Source organism: Euwallacea fornicatus, chromosome 2 (assembly GCF_040115645.1).
Source record: "Euwallacea fornicatus isolate EFF26 chromosome 2, ASM4011564v1, whole genome shotgun sequence".
Classification (NCBI taxonomy): domain Eukaryota; kingdom Metazoa; phylum Arthropoda; class Insecta; order Coleoptera; family Curculionidae; genus Euwallacea; species Euwallacea fornicatus.
Window position 1 is genome coordinate 4420117 of NC_089542.1, and position 21173 is coordinate 4441289.

The following is a 21173-nucleotide window of genomic DNA, read 5'->3' on the forward strand; positions in this document are numbered from 1 at the left end:
CCAAAAACTCAAAAGAAAACGCTTATTACTAGGGGACGTCATTGCTTAGAGCAAACGGAACCAGGTCGCTACTCCTTCCCAGCCTTTCAGGAGCGCCTGCCAGAACATTTAAAACTTTCACAAAATAAAACACGATAAATTCGAAATTTAAAAATACTTATGTATTCCTTAAAAGTACAAATCACCATCTAATACTGCCCCCCACATGCCATGTCTGCGCATTCTTGTTAGGTCCTCTCAAAGTCCTCCCATATCCGGCCTCAACGTCATGTTTCCTCCCATGGTTCTTTATCTCAATTTCCGCCCTAGTATTCCCTTGTTGGTCTCTCCCAATGTTAGGTTGAACCTCCCATTCCGAGGGAGTTCTTTTGAGTCGGATGTTGTTCATTTCTTTTATATGATGAGGTTGTGCGCAGATGCAGAGAGTAGTCAGAGCGAGAAGGAGGGTGATTGCGAGGAGTGAGTTCATCTGAAGAAGAGGGAGGTCAAACGTTTTTAATTTACTGATTGATTTTACTTACGTTTTGGCTGTGATGTTTTCTTACGGTTACTATATGGCACTTTTAGGTTTTGGTATGATACTGCTAAAGGATATAACCGATCGCTGGGATTTTATAGAGAACACCAGACGTGGTACTTTACATTTCTTGCAAGAGCGGGACTTTACCTCCTCCGTCTAGTGTTAATTATCTCTGCCGAGATATAGTTAAGTTTTAAGAATCGGGCTTTTGTTGGGTTACTACTGCTTATCAGTTGCGGTATTTTACTTTGATATTAATGTGACTTTGAGTTGAATTATTGTTTTGTTTAAGTCTATTTATGCATTATATCTTGATTAATTTTCAGAAAACTAATAAAAAATGAAAAAATTAGTAATTCGATAAAATGCTTCTTGATATAATGGCGAAGGAGACATTTACTTTTCAGTTAAGTTAATTTTCAATGCTTGGACAAAAGTCGTTTTTTCTAACCGTACAACCTGTAACAGTCACATTTTGCTTGAATGTTGGCATATTGGTAACTTGTGGATTAACTGCGTTAAAACATATATCGCATTATTGCTCTTGTCGGATTGCATAAAAGTCGACTCGTTTAGTTTTTTAGATTTAGAAACTCTTCTTTATCCATTTTTTACAAATACATTTGAAGCCATTAAACTTTCAGGATAAAACGCAATATTCAACATTTTGTCATAATCAAATATCGAAGCCTCGCAACCGGGTATATGAAGTATTTGATGATTTGAAGGTATTAACTGAATTTTATTGATTAAAATCCAAGGGAAAGAAAGAAATATTTATATATATAATGTGTTTATCAAACATATTTGCACAATTTTCTTGTTCGAATTTTCAAACGCTTGCCACAAATAAAAGACCTGCCTACGCTACTGTCTTTCGAATAACTTTAGAGTACAAAAGTTTCGAAATTAACTTTAACTTTGCATTTGTAGTCATGAAAATTCAGAGGCATAGGTAGAGAAATTAAAGAGTAATCAGGTCAAATGTTACACAAAGGATTTCTTCTCAAGTTTAGATTTTTTTAAGTACTTTTACATAATATCGAAATAAAGGAATTTGTATCTGCAGAAAAAGAAATTACACGCCTCTGTGTTTTTAAAAAGAATTGGTCTTGGATTTTAAAAATTTCGTCAAGTTTAAAAGGTTTATCTAGGTGGAGCTAAAGACGCTTTTGGCCACTTTCGAATCAATAAAACACGAAAATCACTAAAAAGCTGTAAATTTATTTATCTAAATATCATTATTATCTACTCTCACTACTTTCCAAATCACAGTCGTAGCCGACCTCCTATAATGTCCTCATACAACTCCTTGGTGAGCTGTAAATACTCCCCATTTTTAGCTTCAAAAAAATACAGTCTGTCCTTTATTCTCTCATAGTTGTACCCCTCCTTCTGCAGATTCGACTTCTGCAACTTGAACGTACCAGTCATGGGCACCTCATCTGTTATCCTCATAAACATTGGAACTGCATAACCAGGCAGTCGGGCTCTAAGACCCTTTGTTAGTTTGTGAAGGTCCAAAGATTTGTCCGAGTCTACTATGGCGGCCATTCCGGCTCTGCCTTCCGTACCTGGAATCTATTTAGGGTTAAAAAAAGATTTTTATATGACTAAGACTCATACTTGGACTCCATAGACTACTGCGTCTTTAAGTTCAGCAACATCGCTTATTACAGCTTCAACTTCGCATGTTGCCACATTTTCTCCTTTCCAGCGGAAAGTGTCTCCGGTTCGATCTTTGAAATAGAAATATCCCAATTCGTCTTGGACTAAAACATCTCCGGTGTTGAAATAGAGGTCGTTAGGCTTGAAGACATTCCTCAGGAGCTTCTTTTCTGTAGCCTGTTTGTCTGCGTAGCCTGCAAACTCTGTATGGGCGTGCTTTTGGTCGACTTTTCCCACCAGAATTCCTGGTTCATTGGGAACGCATCGGATGCAAAAGCCTTTGGGAGACAGAAAAATTGTAGGAGGAATAACATAACAGAAGAATCTGTAGCAAAGCCCTCACCGTTGTCATCCCTAATGGGTTCCCCACTGTCGTCATCACACTTCAGTAAAATCACTGGAACCACTAAGCTCGCATACCTCGGAACGAACCCTACAGCCCCAATAGTATTATCGACGTTAACTGCAATCAAAATCCATAAAATCGTCATACAAGCTAACCATCTCTCACCTACTAATGTTGGTGTTCCCCTCAGTAGAACCATAGAACTCATACACCCTCTCCACATGGAAAGTATTCACAAAAGTCTCCCATATTTGAGGTCTGAGCCCATTTCCAAACATTTTTTTCACCGGATGCTCAACGTAGGTTCCTGGATTGTGAACCGCTAACAAGTACCTGCAAATCTCCCCAATGTAGTTGGAAAGATTGCAGTGGTACTTCTGGCAATCGCTCCAGTAATTTGAGGCCGAAAACTTTCTCCTTAAAGCTACTGAAAGGCCGAATATCACTCCCAACCCTACCGCCAACATTCCTCCTGCAGTGTGATAAAGAGGGAGAGGGTTGTACATCGTGTCCGCAGGAGAGAGATCTGCCAGACTGTAGATGCCTACAGCCGCATACATGTACCTGCAGTAGAATCCTTTAGAAGACATTCTGCAGGAGGACGAAAATCTTACCTTGTATGGCTGATTACTGCAGCCTTGGGCAATCCGGTGGTACCAGAAGTGAAGATGTAGAGCAGTTTGTCTCTTGGGTTGATCCCAGCTACCTCGGGCAGCTTTGCTGCAGGCTGATTAGGAATTTCATGGGATATATCTATAGCTGCAGGTATTAGAGGCTTATCAATGGTACCAAGCTCGAAAATTTCCAATCCGTTCAGGGCTCCAGAGATATCTCTCACAACTGAAAAAGAAATGGTGTAATTCTCTAGGATTTGGTTTGCGGTAGCGTTGGTGGTTCCGACAGTGTTTGTGAGTTGTGATAGTGGTAGTGTGTTGGCATAGTGAGGCTGCGATAACGGAGGCATGATAGTGAAGACAGGGACTAACTGGTCGCAGACTAATCATCAACTTGTGCCAGTGTTGATTTGTAAACTGTGATAACATACTCATGGATTAATTGAAATCATACATCTGAATCATAGTTCGTAAGAGATTTTCGCTGGCAAACTTGCACGCGGGCAAATTTATTGATGTCCTGGTGATAGTTAGTTATGATGTCGCTGCGTCACATCACTGCGAAGCGAAGTATGTGTCTGTGAATCTGTGATAGTGAACGCAGCCGCAGGCGTGGAACCATGAATGGACTGGTTATGCTTTGTCACGTTAAAGTGGTGCATTTTCCAAGTTTAGGGCTCGTGAAGTTTACGACTAACGGTGGTGATAGTCAAGTTGTGGTCTCAGTGTGATAAACTGCTGTGAAAGCGTTGATATTGAAGTGGAGCAGTGTGATACTGTGATAGTGTCACTGCGATGTCGGAGGTTTCATAGTGTATAACCGAATGTATGATAGGTTTAATGTTCGTGAGAGCTTCCATGAAATTCTGTGATTCTTGTCTAAACTTGTAATAAGGTATCAGTAATACTACGTCTAGGATAGTGCATCCCGAGTGGCATATTTATGTCAATGTGCCTAGGCAGTGCCTTTATGATAGTGTGTCTTTGATAATATCTGTATTGCAATAAACCCGTGAAGGTATATTTGTAAAAATCTGTCGGTGGTAGTGTATTTATGTTAATTGCATCTATGATAGTTTCCTAAGGATAGTGTAGCCAGGAGTGCTCACTATGATATGAATATATAGTAACCTTTGGAGAAATCCCTCCCGTAGATAAACCCCTTGCATTTAATCACAGTCAGACAATGTATCAAAGGGTCCGCCACTAAGTTAGTGTTAATAAGGGCGGTGATAACGCCGATCTTGGACAATCCCAGCCATGTTCCCACGTACTCCGGTCGGTTCTCTAGCATTAACCCGACGGTGTCGTCCTTTCGGTACCCTTTCGACTTGAAGTAATGGGCAATTTGGTTGCTGTATTCTTCGATCTGTTCAGAGGTAAAAATATAGTTTCTCATCATTTTGGAAAAATATTTGAATGTTTGGACATACGTCAGTATGTACTATGACCTTTCAATCATCTAATAATTATTAGCTACGGATGATTATAATTTATCTAGGGCATAAACAATTTAATGATTGAACTTTCAGTCTCACTATCGCAAAATTTGAATATAAATCGCATTATCAAAATAATTGGGATACCTGACTGAAGCTCCATGTTTGATCCTCAAAATGGAATAGGATCTTTTCCGGGTGCTTATCCACCAATCTGGAGAAGACACTGGGTACTGTATCCTTGTTTTTCACGAAGCTTGTTATCCTCCAGTTAAGTTTAATGTACCGATAAGCAGTTCTAAAAGTCGATAAGTAGTTCTATACCAGGTACTACATAGGAATTCATATTCAAACGAGTAACTTACATACAGTCTCTCGGAAGAGTCTTGTAAAGAATATAAATCCACCTATATCTTTTGTTGCCCAGCAGGAATATGATCAAGGGTATCACTATGATTGGCCATAACAACTGCAATTTAAATAAAAATTACGATCAATGATTAAACATGATTTATTTTGAATCCAGTGTTGTAGTGATAAATTTTGTGTTTAGGTTCATAGTTCCATCCTCGATTTGTCGCTATTTATTTGTTTCAATTAATCAGTCGAATAATTCGGATTTTTTCTCTCTCGAAAATACGTAAAAGATATGGTGATAAAATTATTTACAAATAATAGGTGTTTTGGCAAAAACCCTAAAATTTACACTAAACCGCTCAGAAATTTCATAATTCTGCGGAGTCTTTAGCTTCTAAGAGAGCTTGCAAGGTATTAAGGAAGAAACTACATATTAAAAGGCAAAAAATATTCTTAATTTGCTCAGAAAAGAGAAGGGAGTGATGGAGAGAATTTTGGGAGATGTGAGAGTGCTCCCATGGAACGTGGCACATTTACAAAAATTTGAAAAATTGAAATATACTGAAAGTTACTGAGTCACTTAGAGATGTTGCTACGATGTATATAGAGCTAAAGAGTTCGCTACCTTATTCAAAGAAAAAATTGATTCCGAGTCTTTTTTCTGATTTAGTTACTGTAAAACCACTTTTAGAATAAAATTTTCGAGGTTTCTGCTTTGCAGTGACGTCATCTCGGCACTCGAAGATACTTTTCTGTTCCATACAGAACTTAAATGTACTTCAAAATATGACGAAAAATATATTCTCAGACTAATTATAGAAATCATTAAGTTACTGAATAACAATTTTTGGAGTAAAATTTTCAAGGATTTTGCCCTGTAGTGACGTCACCCCCGATACTCAGATATTTTTCTGTTCCATACAGAGCCTAAATGTGATTCAAAATATAACGAAAAATATGTTCTTAGCTTAATTCTAGAAACCATTAAGTTGCTATAAAACAATTTTTGGAGTAGAATTTTCGAAGTTTCTGCCTTGCAGTGACGCCACCCCCGACACGCAGGGATATTTTTCTTGTTCATACAGAATTTAAATGTACTTCAGAATATATGGAAAAATATATTCTCATCACAATTCCAGAAACCATTCAGTTACTGTAAAACAGTTTTTGTAGTAAAATTTTTGAGGAATCTGTTTTGCTGCGACGTTACCCCGACACTCTGAGATATTTTTCTGATCCATAGAGGGTTTAAATGTACTTCAGAATATTTAAAAAAATTGATTTTAAATCTAATTCTACAAATCTTTAATTACTACAAAACACTTTTTTACTAAAAAAATTTCGAAGATTTTGCTTTTCTGTGACGGCACCCAGACACTCAGAGATACTTTTCTGGTCCATACAGAGCTTAAATGTACGTCAGAATACTGAAAAAAATTGTTTCTGAAACAAATTTTAGAAATTATTTAATCATAGCGAAACAAAATGTAGAGAAAGATTTTAGAAGGTACTGCTGGGTTCCTCGTCACTAAGTAAAAGCCGATGGCCTGACCGCTCCCTGGCGGTACCATCCCTTATTGAACCGGTACTACAGGTGTTTTAAGATGTGGAAACTGTATTGAGGTTAATCCTTTTAAGCTAGTGTTGGTTTAGTGTTGAAATCTATCGATTCCTGTGGCACAAAGCCAACAAAGAGCTTATGCAATTAGCTGTGAAGTTGTACCGACTTGAAGCATTTTATTATTGTTGCGAGTATAAAATTAGTAGATACTTTATATTGTAAAAAATTTCCCAAGAACTGAGGATTGCCGGTAATGACTCGCCAAATTTAACCTCAAACGCTTTTAGCAAGAACGTACTAAAGCACACCGTACTAATTTAAGCTTCACATTGCAATCAAAAAAATCTACTCACCATGGTACTACTTTTAATTGCAAAATTAGCTGCACACATACACCAACAACTAACGGAAAGCGGACCTGAACACTGCAACTAATTTAATTAGACTCAGACCAACAAACTAGTACGTTAGTAAATAAAGCAACTGACGGTTGAGAAGTACTACGCAAGTACTGACACAGGAAGATTTATCAGTGCTTAGGTAGTGCGTGTCTATTCATACAAATTTTCTTTCTAAAACTCCTGCATGCAAGACGAATATAAAAGTTCGGGCTTGTACTGCTCACCGACTCAAACTGCTAAAAAAGTACTAGAAATATGATGGTATCGATGCGGGTACCATCGATGCTATACAAGTAGTCAGTCTCCCTTCTCATGCGCGATGGAACCGAAGAAAAAAAAACCAAAACGCCACGTTTCTAGCGGGTCGATGCTCTTTAGTTGGAACTACCTCGATCGGTTTGGCCAGTACTACCTTGGTACTACCTGTTGGAAGTTTGCAAAGAGCTTATTTCAGCACGAATTTATTTAATACGGAGTAGAATTAATCGCAAAATTAAGGAAAATCATTAAAAGTACCGTTAACACCGAAAGGTCCTTGCGGTACTGGTGTGAATTTTGATAAGATTAATATTAGATAGTCATACATAAACATGTACGAATTTATTTAGTTATTTGTGATTCTGGATAGTCCAAAAACCTGAAATGGAACTTTTTTGGTACAGGTGGTACTTAGGTTTGTACCAAAGTAAAAATTAAATTTCAATATATATTGTTGTTCCAGTTTTCAAGTTCTAATATTTTTAAATTAAAATTTGCGATTTTACTTAGACAGTACTGCAAATTTGAAGCACTGAGGTAACACTTTTTGTCACATCACGAAGGAGAATTGATCTTCAATCGGTGTGTTTCCATTAAATTCTGGTAGTATTCACTATGGTACTAAAAGTAAAATTATGAGTAAAAATTGTATCCTCTCAATGGCTAAACCCTTTTTTGGTTTTTCGAATTGAAATGTATGAAATTTCTTCGGTGGTTCCTAAAATTTCATGCATTGGGGTACCACCTTTAGCATTACCACGAACAAGATATATTTTCCTGTCATGCGCCTGCATGGTTTTTTCATTTTCAGGCTCTTTTAAATTGAAATATGAGGTGATATTACATTGAGCTTAGTGGTGCCCCTCACCACATGTGTCGTGGGAAGGGAAGAGGGACTTGTGGAGTACCCGAGAGAAAGTACCCAAAGTAATACCGAAGGTTGAAATTATTTCATAATGAACTTTTCGGGCCAAAACTTGTTACACTAATTCAGATAATAAAGCAAATGTAAACCACCCCTATACCATCCTAAATATTACTAGGACCTAGGTGATTATTCCTTAGAAATCGAAGCATTATTTTTTTCCATTGTTAAACAGTGAGTTTAAAAATAAGGCAGTGGGTACTGCCAATATTTTAGAGCAGGGTATAACCAGACGGCGACAAGGAAGTACCAGAGGGAGAAATATTTTTGTGGCTTTCTCTGATGCTTCGAAGTTCGATCCTACTTTACGACTCCAGTCAGGTGGTACCTCAAATTTATTTTTTTTAAGTACTATCAAAGCAGGATACTCTTTCCTGGCACTATATTATCCTATAAAGTTACAATATAATTTCTCTACTGCTATCTTGTTAGTAATTCAGATAGGTGATAGTTTACTTATGGAAAATGTAGTACCTAATGTAGTATCAGAGGTAGAGCGTCGCTTCTCAAAATTATTGCTTCCTAACTTATTGTTTATTTATCTTCTTGAAATGTGCGACATTACTCGAGTACTGCCACAGTTTTAAACCAATTTTTTGGTTGTGTTCTCAAAAGTTTCAGCTATGGAGATTTACGAATATCATATTAGTACTCAGACCTGTCAATTCCAGCTTGATTTTTGGCACTAATTCTATGGTAGTAACCTCTTGATTCGCGTAGGTTCCATAGAAGTACTATGATAATGGAAAATAATTATTTCTAATCTCTTTTTGGTCGCGGTTTCAGTGAATGTTCTTGGACTGGTGGGTTTGCAGTGCTCTATTCAAGGAAGATTTCTTGGAAGATTTCAAGGATTTTTCTTCTACTATCAAAGGGTCAAAAAATCGAAGGCTGTTATTTGACTCTTCGTCCTCTGTATGTAATTTAATGTTGTTGTTCTTTTAATTTTAATATTTTAAATGTAATAAAAATAATGTTTAAATGCAAAAGTCTCCTCACTCCGGCTTCCCAGCACAGCAGTTAATGTATCATTCATATATTTCTTTTAAGAAGAAAACCTGAAAATCATGCATAGAAGACTAAAAATCGGGCACAAATTCGTTAAAATTTGAAAGAAATGTTTTCCAATGAAAACGCTGAATTGTTTCTAATTGTGTATTTTTTGACGTTTTTGAGTTTTTTCAGAAATTTTGAACATATTTCATGTGACATACCATGTCTAAACTCAACAATTTTCAAAAAAATATAAATATAAAGATAGAATTATTATTATTTAGAAAAATAACAATATAAACCACTATAATTTAATGCTTTAAATGGTTCGGACTGTGCCCTCTTGACCTGATCCTCACCTGAACTAACTTGACAGTGAACAAGTCGCAATTCAAATTCCCCAATAACTTTTCTTAATCATTTGAGGAGGTATTTGTTGATTATCTTGAGTCATTTTATTTTTGAGTTATTTTTCTGGGTTTATTTATACAGGGTGAGTCGGGAGGATCGTGACAAACTTCAGGAGCGTGTTGTACATGAAAAATAAATGTAAAAAAACTCAAATGTTGTTATCCGATTTTCGTTTGTTTACAAGTTATAGCGTAAATAAAATTAAAACATAAAGGTTAAGCAACATTTAGACGAAACGTTTCCTGGACGTTGGATTGGTCGCGGTGGCCCTATTAGTTGGCCTCCAAGGTCTCCAGACCTCACACCACTGGACTATTGTTTGAGGGGTTGGTTTAAAACTGAAGTGTACAGAGTAAAAGTGGACACTCAAGATGCACTAATTCAACGCATTAGAAATGCTGCAGCTGCCATTAAAGAAAGACATGAAACAATCAGGAGCGCAACGAATGCTCTTCATAGACGAAGCCGAAAATGTTTAGAAGTTAATGGCAATATTTTTGAACATTTACTATGATATCCAAACGTTAATTTATGGAATTTCTTATGAAATTTATAATTTTTTTAAATTTTATGTTTTAATTTTATTTACGCTATAACTCGTAAACAAACGAAAATCGGATAACAACATTTGAGTTTTTTTACATTTATTTTTCATGTACAACACGCTCCTGAAGTTTGGCACGATCCTCCCGACTTACCCTGTATACCCTCTGTCCTTCAGATGACCCCATAAAAAAGAGTCCATAGGAGTTTAGCAATTTAATTAACGCATTGTTATTATCATTAAATTTCTGTGAAACACTCAAAAAGGGACATTCGAAATTTTTTCACAAGGCCAAGTGAAAGTCAAATGCTGAAGACAGACAAGAATATTGTAGACTTTGAATTCCAATGATTCGATAATTCTCCACATCGCTCTGAAATTTTTTATAAGAAATATGTAAAACCATTTTATTAAAATTTTTTTAACATTTGTTGTTAATTTTAATTCTGTGGGACATAGCCATTGTTTCCGTTGACCCTTTGGTGACCTGCGTTCAGGTTAAAACACGAGGGTGTTCCATAGCTTTGATTCTAGTGGTTCCCTTATCGAAAGCCCGGTAGGTTAAGTATTTTCCTTCCTACCATTCAGGACTGAAAACCCAAGACTTTCTAGTGTATAGTCTAACTAATCGGTAAAAATTACCTTTCTCCCGCCTGCCAGAAGGCAAAGCCACGCAAAGCTGAACTACAATTTTTAGTACCAAGAAAACAAAATTGCGGTACTACCAAACTGAAGCACTCGGGTACTACGTTAAATCATTCCAACTCGAGGCAGCTGGTTTGTATTTTCAATTTTAGCTCGAATTCAGTATGCGCTAATACACTAGTTAGATTGAGATAGTACCATTGGTAGTATTGCACATAAAAATAATGCCCTGAATGTTATTGAATCACTGGTAGAAAAATCTTATTAGTCTGAGGACAAAATTTATTTCCCTGATCAAGTGATAGGATTTGCTAGTACCCTAACACTGGGAGGCTATTCTAGGGATACACTTTTTACTACAGTTTAAGCGGTACCGCAAATTCGGAGCTCTAGCTATGGCCTGAAAAATGAATTCCGACTCAAAGACCTGTTTTCTTCATCACACTATGGCATTGTCATTGACTTTTCGTCTAGTTTTTGTATTATACCGCCTAGTGTTCAAAATAGTACTGAGTAGTTCCACAGTCTACCATGGGAGAATTTTATTGTACCGATGGAAAATTTGGCAATTTCATATCGAGGGTTATGCGATTTCCTTAATGTCAAACAAAATTCCGTCCAAACACACAAACGTTCATTAATGTCAATTGCAAAAAGTACTATCACAAACATTAAAAACTTTAGCTTAGGCGGTACCATAATTTTCCGCAGCGGTCAGTTGCATACAATCCAGAAATTATATATTATATTTGACGATACTACTGATCAAGGCGAAACAATTCAAAGTACTGTTTATCGGTATTCGGTACTACCTCAATTATCAACGTAACTGTTGTTTCTGATCCATCGACATGCCGTTAAGAAACCATTAAAATATAGCTTTTCCTGGTCCTATTACTGATAGTAACATAGTAATACCACCATTGGCTTTTTCATCCAGCACCATCGGTTAATATTTTCGGAACCTAGGCATGGAAACATTAATCTAAATAACAGAGTACTACCGAAAAAAAGAAAGCTGAAGAACTTTGCTCCGCTCTTTGACGCACTGCTTCATAGAGGGCGCCAGGTATTCCATTAAAAAAATAAGAAAGGTCTCAAGCCACGTTGCCATGACGATCTGCAAATCCCGAGACTACCTTCCAAATCTGGCTCGCATAGCCAGGAACTGATATATAAGTTTGAAGTAGTTTTTAGGTGGTAGTACCGGCAACTATGCTTCCGCTTTAAGCCAGCTGGTTGATGACCCAGTTTCGGCAGGAATGTGCATACATTCCTGCACGTGGGATTCAGGTACATGACGTCACGTGACGTCTAACCGCCGCCTTCTCTGTTTTCTCAGCGTTCAAGTACCTTTACATAACCGATCGTTTTTGGGACAAAGTCGCTTGCAGCGGCGCAGAGCGATATTTTTAGCAGTGTGGGTACTACCTCTCTGCGGATAGTTTATGACACAGATTTTCCGATTAGATGTTTGATTAAATTAATTTCGGAGGTATAGTACTACGTGGATTCAGGTGTTTACGTGCTTGACTGCATGATGAGAGTAACACCGACATCCTGCTCTCTTATCAGTAACAGTACTGCCTCATGATGATGATATGATGATTTCATGCTGACAAGTGTACGGGAATAAACAATGTGCTTCGTGGAAATTGAGGCACGTTGTGATCAATCTCACTGAAAAATATTAGAAACAAAAATCTTGGCGCCTCTAGATAAATACCGCGTCTCTAAATATGGTACTGGTAGTACCTTCTACTTACCTCGATGGAATTTGCGGTTCTTGGTCTCAAATATCCGGCGCAGTCACACAATAAAACATATTTTATCCTGCAATTTTAAATCAATACTATTTTGGTAAGCGGTACCCGTTTGGTAGTACCCCTAGGAAATAAATCGTATTGTGAACGAAAAATTTAGTCTGGATACAAAAATAAACGTTTGTTTTGATTACACAAAAAGAGTTTATTGTTCGAGGTCGACGCGACGCCTAAAAGGTGTCAATTACGTAACGGCGAGGTTCGCGTCGCTAAAGTAGTACCTCACTTAATGTTATTTCGATTATATAAGTGTCGCTAATAATAATATTGTGCAAGTGGTCGTTAATGCAAATTTGTGTTGGGGTACAAATTGTTCGTCAATTATTTTTAACAGGCGAAATTTGTGTTAGTATTTGTCGATGTCAAGTAGTACCATATCAAGAAATTGTTTCCTGCATGACAAGACTTATATAGAATTGAAAATTCAGTGCTTCCAAGAAAAAATATTAGGTAATTTTGTTGCGTTGAGGTTGCTGGATTTAGGTGGTTCCATGGGGTCATTGTAAATGATTTCCCATCATAATTCTTCTTAAATATTTTCTTTTTGTTCGCCTACTTCAAATTATGAAATTATTTTAGATCAATCTGGCAGTACTGCTCTTAAACACTGGGTAGCGCTATGGTAGTACCGATAGTGCCGAAGTAAAAAATGTCTGCAGGATATACTATTCATTTCCAAATTTTCATTTAGATTGGGTGCATCAAACTAAATACACTCATGAAAGATGTGGCTGAAGGTTGTATCGGAAAACTACTAGGGCTACGAACCTTTATCCTTCCATGGAAGGTTTTGGATTTTGTTAAAAGTACTAAATCTTTCTCTTGCACAGTACCAAAGTAAAAATTATTAGCAGGAGACATTTATAAATTTAAGTTTTCTTCTCTTGAAATTTGGTGCTATTTAAGGAGCTTCTTCTCAACATCTAGGTCATTCAACAGATTGTGGTACCTCAAACTTTCGTTTGGATAATACTAAGAAAAATATCAATCACAAGAAACAAGTAAAAGTGTACTTCCTTGAATCATTGATTAAAAAACTAAGTAGTTGCAATTAAACGAATCAGAAACAAGTAGTACCACGACTAATCGAAGTACCACCAGCAACGTCTGCTCTGGTTTTAGGTGGTTCATCAGGTTATATGATGAAATCTTGTGTGTTAAGCTCGATTACGGTTTATTTAATGGTGGTTTTGGGCACCACTCGATTAGCTTTATGCAAGTAGTTCTGGAGTACTACCACCAATGGTTGAAGTATAATGATCTTGTTTTAAAAGCTTTTAATAATTGTTTTAATTGATTAATAATCTGGTAATTTTGGTAGCTAATAAGTAACCAAAATTAGTTAGTACCATGGTTGGTACCACTTTAATTTTTTTTTAACTAAGAGAGAAATTTGCACTATTAGCGTCTAGAAGTTTTTAATGTAGCAATTGTTTGTCTGCATAACTCATTGACGATGACTGAATAGCACCAAAATGCCTTCCTTATCTCCTTCTTTCTCATATGACCTAGCGGAACAATGCTATCTTCACTGACGTGCTATACAGGAATATCGGCTGCGAATGCACCATTGTTTCCTCGTCTTGACGCATTTCCAATAAAAAATTGATTGATTCGTTAAAAATATGTTGTTTTGCCTCTATCGCATGCTAAAATGGCTGATTCAATTCAGAAAAGGAAGTTATTTTTTTCGATTTTATGAATCCGATTTCCGTGCATGAGGCCCACCACGTGCCCATTAAAAGGATGTTTGTTTGGGTCTTTAAATGCGAAACGTGTTGTTTTTCACGGTGCATTAACGTACAAGTAGCTCGGGTTGTACCGTACAAGGTACCCAAAACAAAACTGCATGACACCACTCAGAAACTAGCCGACACTTCTTACATGGAAAGAATTGCGATTCTAAAGTGGGTCCACGTCAAAATCAAGCCGACAACCCTATTCTTGCGGAAAAAACACTACAAACTTTCTCGAGACATCACCTGGGGTACCACCTTAAACATTCAAGTTCCACTTAGCCTGTTCGTACCTAACCATTGTCTAGTAATAATTATCAAAAAACACTGTGCTCATACATAAACAATGCCTTGTCCCCTAGGTTCGTATAATGCTAAACTAAGCAAAGGAGAATTAAAGTGGTACCACGTGTGCGCGCTGCGTCAAAACTTACTTACAAGCAAAATTTGGAGTTTAACGACCTCGATGCATTATTTAAGTGTTCGTTTTAATTTTCCAGTTCGACGAAATTGGCATATAATTATTTGCAAGAAGTGGTATCTACCACTGGTAATTGTCTATTTGGAGTGGCGGTACTGCCCCTGCGTTAAGAAACCTTTAGAGGACGCAGTTCCACGTGTAGAAACACTATCAATATGGAGCAGTAGTAGTCGGCGGTACCACTCAAAAATGCCTTGAATTAATTTAGTACTGAGTTTCTAGTTGTTGCTAACACGTTGCCTTTGAATCTCAAAATCCTATCGGTCTGAAGATTTTGCGCTTTGGCAAGAAACAATTGAATTTAGTAAAGGGTTTTGAGTTCCAGAACTTTTTTTTGGTTCTTAATTGCTCTAATTTGAATTTTCAGCATTTTTCATATATAGTCGCTCCGATTAGCAGGTTTTGGTTCGTTTTCTGGAACTCTTTATGTAAATATGATATGAAGCATTTGAAGAAATTATTTCTTATCAGTGACGCATAGACATATTGCACAAGGATTTGTTGGTACTACACGATCGTTTTGAGGGTTAAAAAATCGTCATTCGAACGTCGCAAGTACGAAAAAGGCTTCAATTACGCATTAACGAATGACACGCCTAAATTCGCCCTTGACCTCAGTTCATCGCGTTATTCCCAGTTATCGGAACAGAAATCTAAACGATTCGTATATACCTTAATCCTCTTATCTCTCTCGAGTACCGAGTCCAAAGTTTGTCAAAACAACACCGAAACGTGGAAGCAGGAAGATCGCACCTCCGGCACTTCCTCAGCGAGATGAGGACAAGTCAGTCCTCAGCCGAAAAATCGCCGTGAGCACCGCGTTACGTCAAAAGCATCAATTGTTAAAAGCATGAAATCTTAGCCGGCCGTTTCACTTTCAAAAAGCGCCTCGAAGCGGGCAGTACCGTACCACCGAAAAAGACGCGCGCAGTTTTCGCTCAAACGCGACGTAAACAGTAGATGTTCAGTAATAGTAATTCAGTTCATTCTTGGGCAAGCGCACGGCAGTGTGGTACCCAAGACGGTACCGAGGTGGTTCTATCGCAGCGCGAGTTTTCAAAAATTAAAAACTTTTGAAAAACTTTTTTTTTTAGTTTTGAGAAACTTTTTTCCCTATGGATTATTTTCTAGTTTTGAAAAGTAGTGAAAGTGTGACTGATAAGTGAAAGCTGATAAGTATGGATTCTCCTCAGATGTACGACCAGCACGGACAGAACAACAATGTGATCAGCAATGAAGCCAAGAAATCCTCAGTGATTATGAACAACAACAATCTGACCACCTTAAACAACAACACTGGGAACAAACAAACTGCAGCTTTGCTCAAGCAGCACCATTTGGCTCAGTACCAACAACATGGAGATATCAGCGACCTCAACACTCCAGAAATCTCCCTGGATTTGCAGAACCTCATCGACGATTCTCAATTCAGCGATGGATTGTTCAGTGATATTCTACAAAGTCAGCAAGGAAAGCATTTGCAGAATTTACACTCACGACAAGTCATGGGGGTGCAGAACCAGAACTACCCTAGAACTACTCTGGCATACATGCCCCAACCAGTGCACAGTGGTGCCACTTATGCGGGCACCCAAAACTCTAATAGTGACTCTAATAGCTCTGTTGGAAGTGACGTTCCTAGCATCAAAGAAGAGCCTGTGGATCCCCAAGAAGAGTACCGAAGACAAGCTTCTTGTAACTTGCTCCCTAATAGTTACATGTCCGGAGGGTACCCTGCACAGAACCCTGGGAGTACCTTCACTACCTTGAACCCTAGCCCGGCAATTCACCATCAGCTCAACATGAACGCTATGAAGAACAAGGCTTCGCTGCTGAATCAGCACGTGAGCAGGAAGAATGTGAAACCTTGTGATAAGAACAGTGATGAGTACCGAAGAAGAAGGGAGAGGAATAATATTGCAGTGAGGAAGAGCCGAGAGAAGGCGAAGGTGCGCACTAGGGAGACTGAGGAGAAGGTCAAGATTCTGATCAAGGAGAATGAAAGACTTCAGAAGAGGATAGAACTCCTCACGGAGGAGTTGAACGTACTCCGCAGCCTCTTCTCCAACGTTGGAGTCCTCCCTGAGCATGTTCATCGGGAGATCAATAAGCACCTGGACACCTTTCAGTTGCAGCAGCAGCAGCAACAGCACATGTAAGTTATAGCTCTGTTTGGTTCCTTTAGCTCTTTTTAATATTTCTTTTTTCATTGCTTAGGTCCGACGAAAATAGGCAGAGGATGATGGATATAGTGCACGATTATGGGCCATAGCAGAAAAGTTACCCTTTAGCCAATAAGTGTTTTTCTTTAGATTAGGAGAGGATGCTTGTTTGCTACTTACAGAGAAAGGTATAGTTGTTATTGCAGGGAAAATGTGTTTATTTTTGTCTCTTGGGGGTGAATTTGGGGGGTGAGCACATGATGAGATACAAGAGGCCTTGTCCCTATAGAAGGGAGGAGGGTTTCAGCAAAGCTTAAGGGTTCTCTTTAAATAATGGTGATACCGCGTGAAGCGGTGTTTACTCGTTGAACCACAACTCGGGTTCTAAATCAAGGCGTTTAGAGTCTCATTATGATCAAAATTTTGAATTTTGGCTCGACTTAATCTGAAAATTTTGCAAAAAAATCCAAATGCCGCTCTAAAAGACCTCGAAAGTGTCTTTAAAAGTGGTAGATTCACGTTTTCTATCTCAGGTTTCAAGCTACAAAAATTTAGAACTCAGTTTTCCCCTCTAATTTTAGAACAATTTTCTAAAAGGAAACTATTTTTTTTTATGTCTTTTTAAACGGTTCCAAATGCTGTTTGAACAGGAAGTGAGTTCTAAACATTTTGAACAAAATGTAAATAAAAATGAAGTTAGAACTCGGGTTCTATGCGAAATATTTGAAATTTCTTTTTCAATAATATGGAACCCAACAACAACAATTTAGAGACACCAATGTTATTTTTTTATTTCCAGTTGGGTTCTAACCTTATATTTCACTTGTGGTATAGAACCTAATGGGATCAAATTAGTTGAGGTTCTTTTCATTTTATTTTATTTGAAAACACGATTTTTCAAGAGTTTCCGTTGGGTTCTAAGATACGTCAATTTTTAAGACACCGCTCTTATAAAACCCCTAAAAAACTTGTCGTTTCCAGATTTAGATTTTGGATATATGAATATAAAATTTCTCTAGAACCCACTGGTACTTGGCTAAACTATAGAGCCCAAGCTCTAAGTCAGTAATGAATTTCTTTAATCCAAAGTATATTCATCAAAAAATAGTGAATTTTTTATATCATAGTAAAATTTTGAGAACCCAATATTGGGTATTGTGAATTTTTATTGGGTTCTAAGTTTTGCCTTCTTTCAGGGTATTTATGTAGAATCCCCAAAATTGTAAAAACAAAATAAATCGCTGAGTTCGGGTGTTAATCCAATATGCCTTTAGGAGTTTGGAATCCAGCAGTTTCACGATTTAGTTTTGAAGAATATAAATTATTATGAAACCCAGCTAAATCTCGATTTTTCAATATTAGAACCCGATTCAATACGGCAACTCTCGCTAATTTATGTCAGTTTCAATTTAGCAATTGTGATTTTTGGCAAAAGATAGATATTTCCATCAGGTTCTAAAGTAAATAAGGCATCCGAAAACTCCACAAATTTTCCTTTTTTTATTGGTAGATTCCACTAAAATTAGCTTGACTCAGATTCGTTCTAGTTGCAACGAGCTTAGCAAAAACTCTATCCAGAAGAAAAAAATAATTTTTTTTTCGAATTTAGGAACCCAGTGGGTTTTCGTTACTTTAAGTCAGCTCGATTTTAATCAGTTTTTCAAAAGAGTTTTTCGTTTTTTTTTTCATTGAGTTTTAAGTGAAATTAACTCCCGTAGAGTTTAAAAAAAAACTTATATTTTTAAATCTTGGAAAAAAAAGTGAATTCAAGTTATATGAGGTCACTTACCCTTAAACTATTTTTGAGAAATATTTTTTCCTCATTTTCTCTACAATTAACTGTTTTTAACAATGGTTTTAACAAATCTTATTAGCATTTGTCAAGGGAGTGTACAGACATAAAATTATATATTTTTCCATATAACCGATTTAGAACACGAGTTTTCCAAGTAAAATTTTTTCTTAAATTAAAATTTAGAAATCCATTAAATCTAATAAACTTACAATTTTCCAAAACAGTAATCACCATTTTGCCATTCGATTAGAGGATTCCTTTAAATACTATTTCGACTGGGTTCTAAATCGAGCAGAGTCACAATGTAAATTGCTGTAAAACAAGCGGAACATCCGTTAAGGCAATCAAGAACTTTTTTTTTTAAGTTTTCTACATTTTACTGTTATTTTAAAAACCGATTGAACTCAGAGCCAGATGAACGATTCTACTTGGGCCGAATTCAAAAATTAAAAAAAAAAAAAATCTTAGAAACTTGAAGCCAACAGCAATTAGGTCAGTTCAGGTTACTGTTTTGCAAATCTGGTTTCCAACATGGTTTTAATGCAAATAAAGTGCGTTCGAACCAAAAAAAATCCTAAAATATATTTAGAATCCACTTTGGAGGTAACTGAGGATTTAGAACTGTTTAAAAAAGCATATGGAACCTTCAGCTTAAACCACATTTACATGGCGTGTGATTAAGTAACAGCGAAATAAGAACCCGGATTTTTAGATCCCGATACATAATACTAAACTATTGATTTAGAACTCACATCTCAATGTTTGAAACCCTTTTCAGACATCGAAATCTTCGATTTTCGAAGGAACCGTTAAGCATAATTTAAGCAGTTTTGGTTAGACTAGCTAGAACCCCTGAACCCCCTAAAAGCGACTGAATTTGGCTTATTTTCGACACGATTTTAAGAAAAAGAAAAGTTTCTTTTGTTATGAAAACAGTGTGAAAAATGCTAAAATCCTCGTCAGCAGGACCCAAGACAAAAACGCCCCTTTTCTTTGCCTGAATGTTTGATTGTTAACAATTTTTTTTAAATTTTATTTTTACGTTAATTTTATACGCGGGCCTCAAAGGTCTTTAATACATAGTACGACTAGATCTCCAGAGAAAGTGTTTTTTTTAATTTAATAATTAATATATTTATTGAATTTTTTTACAGTGTAATAAATAGGGGGCTGCTCGTCGTATCAGGAGACCTCGCCTTGTTTTCCTAAAAATTAAAATCTCTTCTTATCTCTCAGATAAGGTTATCGAAAGTCAAACAGTACAAGTTAAGGTTTACTAATCTAGAGCTTTGTCCTTGTTTCAAAAAGGGAGAATGGGGACACCTGAAGTAGTCTGTAAACCCAAACTAACCTTAAGTTCAATTCGAATATTTTATTTATTTTTAATGTTTTTTTAATGCGACAATCAGCTCCTTTGCAGCAAGAAACCGTCAACGGGTATTAAATAAAATTACGTTATAGATTCCGTTCAAGAATATGTGATTCAACCAACTTGTATGTTTATGTATTTAATTAAATAAATAAATAAATATTTTTTCTATATAAGCAGGCGTAAAAGTACCTTTTAATTAGTTTTTTGTGTGACAAAAATTCTGTCCTTGTTTAAAAATCTATTTTGTACATTCTAGACATGTAATGCTACTTGTAGATATGTAAAGAAGCTAGAGAGTACTGTAAAAACTTAATATATTTCCAAAGAAGTAATAGATTTGTTTTGTACATAGATAGCTCTATTGTTTTTATCGTTATCATCATCGTCATTTACCACGAAACATCGATTTCCTTCTTTTACTTATTATTTAAACAAACAATAAAAGTAAACTTCTACTTAAAATCCTGGCTGGTTTCATTTCGCCTCGCCGAAAAAGTGACTCACAAAAATGTGAAAGTAAAAAATTTAAGAAGGGAAAACAATGAGATGCTGGTGGTACTGGTACCAGCGAGGAACCGCATTAAAATTCGGTGAAAGTTTTGGGAACTGTTTTGTATGTTTGCGTTCTGGTCGGTACCGACGACGTGTGGCCTTTTAAATGATATATTACAGGCCTATCAGATGTGTCTCACTTTTATTTGCTGATCGATTTCACTTTCGGTGGTTCGGGTATGAAATTCAAGCTAAACCACCAGAAGAGTTGGTGCAGGTAGAGGAGCACTCACGCGACCGCCCTATGGCTGCGCGAAACGTTTTGGAGTAGATAGAGCTGCGATCATCCGACCGAAAACTGTCATTAACTGTCGTCAGCGTCACAAACTGGTGTTTTCAAATCCGCTCCTCTCGTCCTTTCGGCCTTCTTACTCCTGAATGCGCAAACTGATGAAGTCTTAAGCTTAATTCAATCTGACTGAACATTCCTATCGACAAGTTGATCCTAACTTCACCTTGGTCAAGACGAGATGCCTTCTAATCGAGATTATGTTCGGATTTTATTAAAGAATCGACCTTGCATCCTCTGCATGCTTGTAATTAATATGCTCCTGCTGCCTGTTTCGTTTT

General features: G+C 36.9%; 2 protein-coding genes and 1 long non-coding RNA gene across 4 annotated transcripts; 1 reads left to right on the forward strand and 2 right to left on the reverse strand.

Annotated features, from left to right (window-relative positions):
* Window positions 1-139: 139 nt before the first annotated feature.
* LOC136344291 (uncharacterized) lies at window positions 140-753 on the reverse strand. The gene is made up of 2 exons (XR_010732939.1): window positions 522-753; window positions 140-469 (listed from the first exon to the last, which is right to left on the reverse strand). It is a non-coding gene; the product is annotated as an uncharacterized lncRNA (long non-coding RNA).
* Window positions 754-1724: 971 nt separating this feature from the next.
* Window positions 1725-7181, reverse strand: LOC136345700 (long-chain fatty acid transport protein 4-like). 2 transcript variants are annotated; one of them, XM_066294240.1, is made up of 9 exons: window positions 6859-7176; window positions 4953-5056; window positions 4735-4885; window positions 4280-4517; window positions 3149-3374; window positions 2704-3098; window positions 2532-2651; window positions 2147-2466; window positions 1725-2101 (listed from the first exon to the last, which is right to left on the reverse strand). In XM_066294240.1, exons 1-9 carry the CDS (start codon window positions 6895-6897, stop codon window positions 1790-1792), a joined length of 1905 nt encoding a protein of 634 aa, XP_066150337.1. In that variant the 5' UTR covers window positions 6898-7176; the 3' UTR covers window positions 1725-1789. The 2 variants fall into 2 exon arrangements, with proteins under 2 accessions (XP_066150337.1, XP_066150341.1); XM_066294244.1 differs by having other exon boundaries at window positions 1925-2094; window positions 6859-7181.
* An 8281-nt stretch (window positions 7182-15462) lies between these two features.
* Window positions 15463-19702, forward strand: slbo (slow border cells). Its single transcript, XM_066293059.1, has 2 exons — window positions 15463-16877; window positions 16940-19702. The coding sequence occupies exons 1-2, from the start codon at window positions 15901-15903 to the stop codon at window positions 16992-16994; spliced, it is 1032 nt and encodes a 343-aa protein (XP_066149156.1). The 5' UTR covers window positions 15463-15900; the 3' UTR covers window positions 16995-19702.
* Window positions 19703-21173: the final 1471 nt, after the last annotated feature.

Excerpts from the sequence above, each read along its gene's own strand:
- LOC136345700 (XM_066294240.1), bottom strand. The coding sequence starts at position 6,897 with ATGTGTGCAGCTAATTTTGCAATTAAAAGTAGTACCATG. Across the intron at positions 4,886-4,952 it reads ACTCTTCCGAGAGACTGTAT|AACTGCTTATCGGTACATTA; the intron begins GTAAGTTACTCG and ends ATCGACTTTTAG. Across the intron at positions 2,652-2,703 it reads TGAGGGGAACACCAACATTA|TTAACGTCGATAATACTATT; the intron begins GTAGGTGAGAGA and ends TTTTGATTGCAG.
- slbo (XM_066293059.1), top strand. The coding sequence starts at position 15,901 with ATGGATTCTCCTCAGATGTACGACCAGCACGGACAGAACAACAATGTG. Across the intron at positions 16,878-16,939 it reads CAGCAGCAGCAACAGCACAT|GTCCGACGAAAATAGGCAGA; the intron begins GTAAGTTATAGC and ends TTCATTGCTTAG.